Source organism: Capra hircus, chromosome 10, assembly GCF_001704415.2.
Source record: "Capra hircus breed San Clemente chromosome 10, ASM170441v1, whole genome shotgun sequence".
Lineage (NCBI taxonomy): Eukaryota > Metazoa > Chordata > Mammalia > Artiodactyla > Bovidae > Capra > Capra hircus.
This window is the reverse complement of record NC_030817.1, coordinates 76,461,862-76,472,794: the sequence shown is the minus strand read 5'-3', so window position 1 is coordinate 76,472,794 and position 10,933 is coordinate 76,461,862. Positions and strand designations below refer to the sequence as shown.

Genomic DNA, 10,933 nt, shown 5'->3' with positions numbered 1-10,933 from the left:
ATAAGCTCTGTATGTGTTTTAATTCCTTCTCCATTTTCTGTGGGTCATTTGGTGAGAACCCAGAGTGAATCCTATGCAGGCCTGAAATTAGGTAAGGGAAGTAAGGTACTCATTTGACACCCAAAATTTGAGGAGCACCAAAATCCCCAGAGTCATATAGACAAATAAAATTCTAAGGATCAATATAAAAATCCCTGATGAGCAAAATATCTGAATTTTAAATTAAGACCCATTCTGACAGGGTTGGATTTAGGATGAGGTGGGGTACATGAGTTATAACAGTGTAGGGTCAGATCCTGTTGGTTAAAATTTTGATATTTGTTCAGCAGGGTTTATTTTGCATTAAATTTATTTGTTTGTTTCTTTGTTTTTATTGGAGTATAGTTGATTTACAATGTTGTGGTCCTTTCTGCTATATAGAAAAGTGACTCAGTTATACATATATTCTTTTCCATTAAGGTTTATCCTAGATATTGAATATTGTTCTCTATACCATAAGAGAGTCCCTTGGACTGCAAGGAGATCAAACCAATCAATCCTAAAGGAAATCAGTGTTGAATATTCATTGGAAGTACTGATGCTGAAGCTGAAGCTCCAACACTTTGGCCACCTGATGCAAAGAACTGACTCCTTGGAAGAGACCCTGATTCTGGGAAAGACTGAGGGCAGGAGAAGGGGACAACAGAGGATGAAATGGTTGGATGGCATCACTGACTCGATGGACGTGAGTTTGAGCAAGCTCTGGGAGTTGGGAATGGACAGGGAGGCCTGGTGTGCTGCAGTCCATGGGGTTGCAGAGAGCCGGACATGACTGAGCAACTGAACTGATACTGTAGGACCTTGTTGTTATCCATTCTAAATGCATATAATAGCTTGCAACTGCTAACCTCAAACTCCCAATCCATCCCTTCCTCGTCCCCTCCCTCTGGCAACCACAAGTTTGTTCTTTATGTTGTGAGTCTGTTTCTGATTCATGTGTGCATGCTCAATTGCTTCAGTTGTTTTGGGCTCTTTGTGACCCTAAGGACTGTAACTCACCAGGCTCCTCTGTCCATGGGATTCTCCAGGTAAGAAAAGGGAGTGGGTTGCCATGCCCTCCTCCAGGGGGACTTCCCAACCCAGGGATCGAACCCTTGTCCCTTACATCTCCTGCATTGGCAGACGGGTTCCTTACCACTGTCGCCACCTGTGAAGCCCATTTCTCTTTCATAGAGAGGTTCTTTTGTGTCATATGCATTAAATTTATTTTTTAATGTTGCAATAAAATACTGTTTATCTTGATTATTGGGCTATTAACAGTTGGTACCTGCAGACTGAGTACTTCATTCATCTCACATTCATCCTAGACTTTATTCTAAGTGTAGAGGGAGTAGGGGTCATCTCTTAAGGTCTTCTTTAAGGATGACGTGTATAACTCAAGCTGTACCTGCTCTTATTCAACAGCTGCCTCTGCGCCTTGAAAGAAAAGGAAAAGGAGATCAGAAGAAGCCTAACTGGTCAGAAGCCACTTCCCTTAAAGTCTAGAAAGAAATGGATAAAGATTTCCCAGGGAAGGATCAAGACTGTCAGGGTTCAGTCTATTTTCTTTTGGTGTCCCCAGAAGGAACAGAGATTACTTTGACTCAGACTAATCATTCTTTCCCCTTTTAGTTCTTACAACTGGACTGTTTTTCAGTTCCTCCTCATTTGCTATGGACAGAGGGTCTTTAGAATGAGAGGGCAAAGGAAGAGAAGGAAGGGAAATAGAGACTCCTAATTCTGGGGATTTTATTAAGTTCTGTTCCTCTATATCAGTTTCCTCATCTGTAAAGTGAAGAGATCAAACTAGGTAATCTTTGAGCTTCTTTCCAGGTCTATTCGGAGAAGGCAATGGCAACCCACTCCAGTACTCTTGCCTGGAAAATCCCATGGACGGAGGAGCCTGGTAGGCTGCAGTCCTTGGGGTCATGAAGAGTCGGACACGACTGAGCGACTTTAGTTTCACTTTTCACTTTCATGCATTGGAGAAGGAAATGGAAACCCACTCCAATGTTCTTGCCTGGAGAGTCCCAGCGACGGTGGAGCCTGGTGAGCTGCCGTCTATGGGGTCTCATAGAGTCGGACACGACTGAAGCGACTTAGCAGCAGCAGCAGCAGCAGCCAGGTCTATTACTCCACAATTCTATTTCTTAGGGACTCTAGAATCTTTTTGGAGTTGTCAGAGATAGGGAGTAGTAAGAAAAAAAGGGGTGATGGGCAAGTAAGGACCAGGTTATGGGGTCACTAAATCTGAGCTATGACAGTTTAGTCCTGTGAGAGCCAGACACTCATACACTGAGCTAAAGCAGACACAGGCAATACATAAGCTTTAGAGGGCCTGGTCTGTTCTTATCTTTTCAACTGAGAGACTTCAAACTATTCAATTATTTAGTTGTACTTAATTCAAGGTCAGATCAACCTATGCTAGTTGGTACTCTGTCATTGGTAAACATCAAGTTCTAACAGACTGGTGACATTTATGGAGGACAGGGAGTGACAGTCATTTGTAAAGAACACTTGGCAACCTTGTAAGTAGAGGCTTACCTCTCTGGGGTAGCCCTTTTGCAGCTGAGTTCCCTTACTCCTTTCTCTGTGAGTAATGAATCCCATGGTCCTTGTCTTTATGAAAGTGTGGGTGTCACCAGGGAAGCAGAGCCCCCAGTGTCAGAACAGAAGATGAGAAGGAACAGCTGGCCCCTATCGTGTGACAGGTTGGGTCCTGGTAGCAGAATCTTTTCCTGGGAAAATGTAGCTGAAATGGGGTTTTGCTTTTTGTTTTTTTGAAATGCTTTCGGCCTACGTTTCTATGTTCTGATTTCTGATTCCTTTTTCTATCTCTCTCCCTAGGCTTAATTGTCCTTTCTTTCCTTCTCAGTACTTTTCCTTCCCTTCCTCCCCTAACCTCCTTCTTTCTATTTAAAAACAAAATCTTGCAGATAAATGCATTCCCATTAAAGTAAGTAGCTGAGACTGTAAAATGGAATCTATCCTCGGAGTATTTTCATTTTCCAAAGATCAAATCCCAATTCAAATGAATTGTGACATTTTAGGCATTTGTAGTTTGAAAGGAGTCAGGGGCATAGTTTTTTAAAATGGGTACCAGCAACCCCAGTCAAACCCAGGTGGCTGTGAATTCTTCCCTTGTAAAATGTTTTAGAAAAACTGGGTGTTTCTGTACTGCTCTTCTTGTTTATTTTTCTCCTTGTTTGTCTCCTGTTTTCCGATTAGCCCCTCACTATTGATGTGATGGTAGAGGATATTTAGGATGCAGTTCAAATCCTTCTTCCCTCCTCTCTTCAACCTGTACCAAGTCTGTGCTCAAGGCACACAGATGAAAACATCCACTGACTTCTTAATAATCTATCAATAATCAATCAACCCAATTACTAAGGCTCATGTATTTTTGGTACTGGGTCTTTGCTCTAATTTCACGCACAGGACAGAATAGGGTGTACTCACAGGAGGGTGGGTCACACTGATTTGACTGGAACAGGTCTGTATACCAAAATAATCGGTGATCATCCTTGACAGGCAGCTTGGGATTAGATCAAATAGAATTTTGACCAAGTGGACTCAGAAGATTAGATTGCTTTGTAGAGACAATGAGGAATATCTCAATGTTCCTGAAATAGTGTCACTGCAAGTGTGTTTTTAGAAAAGTAGTGTATTGAAGGAATTAGAGGTGCAAGGACTAGTGATTAGGAGGTAATACAGTAGATACAAGTAGAAGGGAAGGAGGCTTTAGAGGCGGGAGAGAAAAAAAGGGGAAAAAAAGGGGGATGTCATTCTAGAGCAAGAGAAAGAATTATTACCCCCAAATAACCATTCCTTCTGGGATTCTCATTGTGAATTTTCCAGCACTGACCTCAAGTAAAGGACTTTCTACAGTAGTCAAACTATGTTATGTTGTTGGCAAACATTATGAGAAAGTAGGACATATGTAGTTCATTCTTCCTGTAGAGAATGAAAAGAAGCAGAGGCTATTTTCCAGGCTCAAGAAATTTCCAACTTTAATAAAAAGGAGAAAAACTGTACCAACTATCTTCAAAAATTAAAAAAAAATTATGTATAAAATCAAGCACACTATTATCTATTCTGCAGGGTTTCAAGAACAACAACAAAAATTACTTTGGGTTGAAGTAGAAATAAACAAGGAAGATTTCACAAGAGAAGAAGCAATGATACTGCCCAAGGGCACTGGGATTCTGACAGCCAAGGGGACACCGCATTCAGTTCTCCGGGCATCACTGGTTCCACTTGGTCTCCTCCTTCTATCTCAGACAATTCTGCCTTCTCCTTCTTGTACCCGCTTCTGTTGTTAGGCCCAGTAAGAGAAATGCCCAGGAAAAGAAGACAATTTCACTTCTTGCCTTGCAACAATCTGGAATCTTTCTCCACATGATCAACTTGACAAATGAACTGGTAAAGACAGAAATTCCATGACTGAGAATCAGTGGGAAAAGAAATGAGAGATGGGAAAATATCATGGTGGTTTTTTCATGTGGCTGCCACGTGCCAGGTACTGTGTGAGGCTAGAGGATCCACAGCAATAGTGAGGAATGTGTTAGGTGAGATTATTGGGACCCGCTGCAGAGATTACAGATTTCACCAGTGAGATTATAGATGAGATGAAAAGAAAGAAATGACTACTTGGTTCTGGGTACTTTAAACATATTATCTTATATAATTCTCATATTTTCTTTTTTTTTCACAAGAGGAAACTGAAGTTAGTTACAAATTGCTTACTAGTGGATAAACAGGGGTTTGAAGTTGGATCTTCAGACTACACAGCTGATTGTCTTTTTCCTACCTCATCCTTTCCTTAACAGATATAGATGTCTTAGCTTACATGTAGGAATCAACCCTGGGAATGTCATAAAGAAAAGAGAGTTACTTGTTTAATATTTTCTTCATTTTTATCTTTTAGTTTTTACTGCAGAAGAGTTTGCCCTAGATCTGAGATGGAGATCATCTTTCTGCTGCTGCTTGGCCTGGGGGTAATTTTTGCAGGAGTTTCAGAAAGTATAATGGAGATAATTAAAGAAGAATTTTTAGAGAAAGAGATGAAACATGACATGGCAAAAAGTGACCAGGAAAAACACACCATTGAGGTATTAATAAATTTGACTGTGTCATATAAAAATACCAGCCTCAGGATGTCCAAAGATTTGTCTTCCTCATTATTGACCTTCAGAAGATTACATTATAGCCTGTCCCCCAAACGCAATCTAGGTAATAACAAATATTACTGCAATGACATTACAGTCTGGAGAAAAGTTTCAGAAGCTAATGGGTCATTCAAGTTGAGCAATAACTTCATCCATGGCTCCGTGGAAGTGGTCGATGGGGCCCCCAAAGCCCCCAGCTGCAAGTGTGGACAGACTTCAGGCATAAGCTGCTCTGAGACTCCAGAACTAAGGACCACTACATGCCAATTCACTGTGGGCAAACAATCCCCCAGCTGCCAAAACCATGGTGTTACTTCATTAAAGAAAATTTTGGTGGTGCTGACAAGTCATTCTCTGATGAGCTGGTTAGTTAGTGTCTCTAACATGTAAATCCCACAGAACTTTTCATTATTGGTTATTGCTTTCTATGATCCACATCTATCCTTTCAGCACTATAGGAAACTCTTAATTATTTATACCAACTGGAGAGGTGAAACAAATCCACAACTGTAGATAATTCAATTGAAATGTGTAACTGATGCTGGAGTGTAGTGCATTCTCTTTCTCTCTCCCACATACACATATGCATGTACAAACTTTCTCTGAACCAAATTGAATTCCATCCTAGCTCAGCTATAAAGCCAAGAGCAGAGTTCACCCAACTTGACAAAATTAAGGAGAGAAGGCTCCAAACCAGTACAGAGTATTGAAAGTTAACTGTACTGCCACTGAGATGATTCAGAGAAATAGTGAATGACAGGGGGATATTATTATCATTGTTTCTCTTCAAAGAAAATGTACATTTATGCATGCACACAAGTGTGAGTGTCACCAATGAAGCCATGGGATCTGCCTGTTCTCTAGAAGATGCCAAAAGAAAAAGATCCTTTGGTTTAGCTGTTGCCTTCAGTCAACAGCTCCAGCCCTATCCAATCTCCATTCCTCCATCTTTCCCCCCTGTCTATTTCACAAGTTGCTACAGAGAGAAAAAATAAAGCCACTATTGTAATTTTTACTCAAGCATAGTCTTGATTTCCAGGGGCCCTGGGAGAGGAATGGCAAGCCATGGAGGGATAAAGGAGGTAGAAAGAAGGGAAAAAGCAAGTCTATGCCAAGTCTATTTGTAAATCTTTACAGTTCAGCACTCTACGTAAAACTGGACAGTTATCTTGTTCACAAATGTGTGTGTGTGTGTTCTCGATTCCTCATCATACATCCTCCCTCTATCCTGAGACCCTTTTTTAATGTCCTAATTTTATTTTAAGGCAAGGAATAGTGACTTTATTCAGAAAGCTGACAGACTGGGAAGACGGCAGACTGGTATACCCAAAAAACCATTTTCAATGTCCTAATTTTAAGTAAATGCATGTAAATAGAATGTTGTACATCACTCTGTCTATAAATGTTCCTAATGTTTTTCATATCTGGTGCAGAATTCTCATTATACTGAAACTGCAAAACTCTGACAATCAACCAAAATACAACATTAGGGCAGATGTTTTTATATCTTTTAGCTGAAAATTTCCTTGTCAATATGATAGCTGCTTAAATAAACAATCACTATGATCTTGGCCAAATATTTATAGTTATGTTATCAGCAATTATTTTTCACTTGGCAGCTAGAGAAGAAACTTATAGAAGTGCTTGGAGTTTGAGATCCTCTTCTCTGTAGGGGGAGACTGCAAGGGCCTGGAAGGGAGCCATATCACTGGTTTCCATTCTAGGGCTAGTTCCATGTAGCCAGGCTGGTACTACCACCCACTCACCAAGCATGAGATGGGCTCTGTCCGTAGTGGAGCAGTCTAGTAGGTCTCCTCTTGGCTCAAGCTTGGTTCAAATTTGAGTAACTTCTTTCCTACTATAGAGTTCAGCTCTGGGTGATGCGCATACTAGCCCCAGAGACAATAACTATACTAGCTCTAAGAGAGGTTTTTGGTAATACGTAAGAAAAAGTAAGGCGTCTCTTGTGGCTCAGCGGTAAACAATCTGCCTGCCAATGCAGGAGACATCGATCCCTGGGTTGGGATGGTCCCCTGGAGAAGGAAATGGCAAACCGCTTCAGTATTCTTGCCTGGGAAATCCCATGGACAGAGGAGCCTGGTAGGTTACAGCTCATGAGGTCGCAGAGTCGGACATGACTTAGCGACTAAACAACAAGAGAAAGTAAGTTCAGCCTAGTTTAGAATCTAGTACAGATTTATTCCTTGATCAGGAAATAAGAACAATGACCCAGCAGAATAGATACCTCTTTCCAGGTCAGGACCATTTTCTAAAGGGTCTTAATTAAGACCAAACCTTTCCAGTTCTCAGAAGAAATCAGGAGCTCTTGCTTCCAAGTCTTTGGTGCTTTGATCTCCCAGAATCTACCTAATCATCAAACTATGAAGTCTGAAAGATGTCAAATGTGAAGATGCAATAGACCATTAGACCTTCTGAGTGCTAGCACTCCTCACCCTCAAAGTCAGTCACCCCTTCAACATAATAGCATCTGAAGATCCCTAATGGTGACAACAGGCAGAAGATTTCAGATTCTACAACAGTAAGCTTTCATCATGAAAACTTTCACCTTTTCTGCTTCCAAACCACAGAGGCCCCTGCTCCACACCCACCCCCTGCCCCCTGCCTGTGTTTGTGGAAAAATTATCTTTCACAAAACCAGTCCCTGGAACCAAAAAGGTTGAGACTGCTGATAAAGATGATGATTTGTTCAAGGAATAGCCACAGAGAAAGGGGAGCAAAAGCCCATGTGCCCAAACAATTGTGTGAGGCAGAGTTATTTTGCCAACCTGGATTGTTCAACTTGGGTCTGATATATGAGAGAGAAATAAACATATCTTTTAAAATCCACTGTACTTTGAGATTCTGTTCCATCCTCTTAGCTTTACCCGAACACATTTTAAAACTTAAGGAACTGATATTAAATACAAATCCCTGGGTCTCAATCCAGAACAATTGAGTTCTGTGTATTAGAGATAAGACTGGAGCTGGCTCTGATGACTTTAAGTGTGGGACCTCATGGGAGAGTCTGAGTAGGCAGTGGGGCTCGTCTTGCATAAGGTCAGAGAGCAGGGCCAGGTGAGCCGGCAGAGCCCTGGGCGTGTGAGAGCTGCAGGCTATGCTGCTGGCGTGTGCTCTCCTTATCTCCCCAGCTCAGGCTGTTCCAAGAACCCCGTGTTCTTCGTGACAGGACTGTGGGCTGAGCTCTTTGTCCTGTCACAATCAGGGCCCCTTCTGAGAGCTCTGCTGGTCCCGGGAGGCAGAGTCTGTTAGTGGAAATATTGGAGGAGCAAAGTTGGGAAGATGGGCTCTCAAAACACACCTTCACAAAGAGTAGTGACTCTTACTTCTGCCTTCATCTTCTGTCCCTTCCTCATCTGACTTTCATGTTTTCTTCTGTGGATCAGATTGTGTCCTCAACTTTACGTCTCCTTTTTATACTCTGTGTGTCTTCTGCTTATTTGGCTTCCAGACTTTGCACCACTTAACTCTATGTTTTCTTCTTTGTGTATCTTGTATTCAAAGTCACTATTCAGATAAAGAGTGATGAGTTGGACAGACTTCTAGAACCAGACCAGCCACCCACAAGGCTTTTACTCAAAGGCCAATATTCAATCTGGCCTGGCTTCAACCCCAGTGGAGCAACCTGTTCATCCAAGGCTCAAGGAACACATAGCCCTGAGTTGCTCAGGTGGAAAAGGACAAGAACAGCACGAATTGCTGAACTCACTCTGGGAACACATCCAGCCCTTTTAGAGGAGTGCCTCTGAATCACTCCCGTGTCTGCTTCGGAAATTCTGTCTTGTCTTCCTTTAGAAAATTCTGAAATTGCTCAGCTGTCTTTATAAAAATCATATTCATTGTTAACATTTTTATGAGCTGCTTCTTTTGGGGCCTATGTATCAGGCACTATGATAATAGCTAACTCATTTGAAAAGACCCTGATGCTGGGAAAGATTGAGGGCAGGAGGAGAAGGGGACAACAGAGGATGAGATGATTGGATGGCATCACCAACTCAATGGACACAAGTTTGGGTAAACTCTGGGAGTTGGTGATGGACATGGAGGCCTGGCGTGCTGCAGTCCATGAGGTCACAAAGAGTCGGACACGACTGAGTGACTGAACTGAACTGAACTGATGATAATAGCTGGGCTTCCCAGGTGGCTCAGTGGTGAAGAATCTACCTGTCAATGCAGGAGACACAGGAGCTGCAGTTTCAATCCCTGGATGAGGAAGATCTCCTGGAGAAGGAAAGAGCAACCCACTTCAGTATTCTTGCCTGGGAAATCCCATGGACAGAAGAGTCTGGCAGGCTACAGTCCATGGGGTTTGCAGAGTCATACACAACAGAGCACCCACACATGATTGTGGATATGAACATCATTTAATGTGCGGCAAATTATATTGACATAAATTTAATCACAGTTCAAAATCACATTCATCATATATATATTTTTATTTTCTAGTTTTGGTCCTCATGTCAGGCAGTCACCTGTAAATTAATTATAAAAGTGAAGGTATGTTCATGCAGGCCTAGAGTGGCTGAGTAGACCTTCGGGCCCAGTGGGGAAAAATGTGATGATATTATGTGAGATGGCCTGTTATGGAAGCACAGTAATAACAGAATGGTTAATGAGTAAAATGTATTTGCAGGCAAGCAATTGAGACACATTCATACGTAAGGCATTATACCAGCTACCGTGGGAAAAAGGCGTAATGAAAGAAATACGCAGCCTGTACTGGATACAGGCTCATAAGATCGTACCTGAAGAGAGGCACATGTCTCTGTTGCTTGAAGTGAACCAGGCAGGCACTTGTAAATGAAGACTTAAAACCTTGAACTTGTTGGACAATCCATTACAATAGCTAAAAAATGAATAAAGAGAAAACAGTACCAGGAGTGGGAAGAAACATGAAAAGAGTAGGTGGAAATATAGTTGTTGAGACATGAATGCTAGAACAAATAACTTGAATGATTTTTTGTCCTCATAAGATTGCAGAAGGCTGAATGGCTCTCAAAGATATCCAGGTCCTAATCTATAAAACTGGTGAATGGGGCTTCCCTGGTGGCTCAGTGGTAAAGAATCCACCTGCCAATGCAGGAGACAAGGGTTTGATCCCTGATCTAGGATGATCCCACACGCCAGGGAACAACGAAGTCTGTGGGCCACAACTATTAAGCCCGTGCTGCACAGCCTGAGAACCACAACTGCTGAGCCCTCGTGCTGTAACTGCTGAAGCCTGTGTGCCCTAGAGCCTGTGCTCAGCAACAAGAGAAGCCACTGCAATAAGCCTGAGCATTGCAGCTAGAGAGCCGTCCCCACTGGACGCCCACACAGCAACGAAGACCTAGTACAACCAGTAAATAAATAAATAAAAATTATTTTAAAATAAAGAATAGAAATTGTCTCTGAAGTGTTGGGCACTAACGCCATTCATGAGGGCTCCATCTTCATGTCCTAATCACTTGCCAAAGGCTCCATCTCCTAATGCCACCATATTAGGAATTAGGATTTCAACATATGAATGGGGGGCGGTTACATAAAGATTTAAGTTATTTAGATCTCTTTTTTTCTGTATCCCGTTCAGTGAGGTTTTGTCATACAGTCGGATTTGAAATGTGGTCAGATTCACGCTACAGACATTCATGTGCAGGTTTTTATGTGAACATAACTTTTCAGGTCAGCTGGGTAAATACCCAGAAGCATGAATGCTAAGTTGTATGGTGGGTCTCTCTTTAGCTTTGGAA

The 10,933-nt window shown here is 42.0% G+C and overlaps 1 protein-coding gene across 1 annotated transcript; it reads left to right on the top strand.

Moving 5' to 3' along the window:
- RNASE11 (ribonuclease A family member 11 (inactive)) lies at positions 4,980 to 5,576 on the top strand. Its single transcript, XM_005685559.2, has one exon. The coding sequence runs from the start codon at positions 4,980 to 4,982 to the stop codon at positions 5,574 to 5,576; it is 597 nt and encodes a 198-aa protein (XP_005685616.2).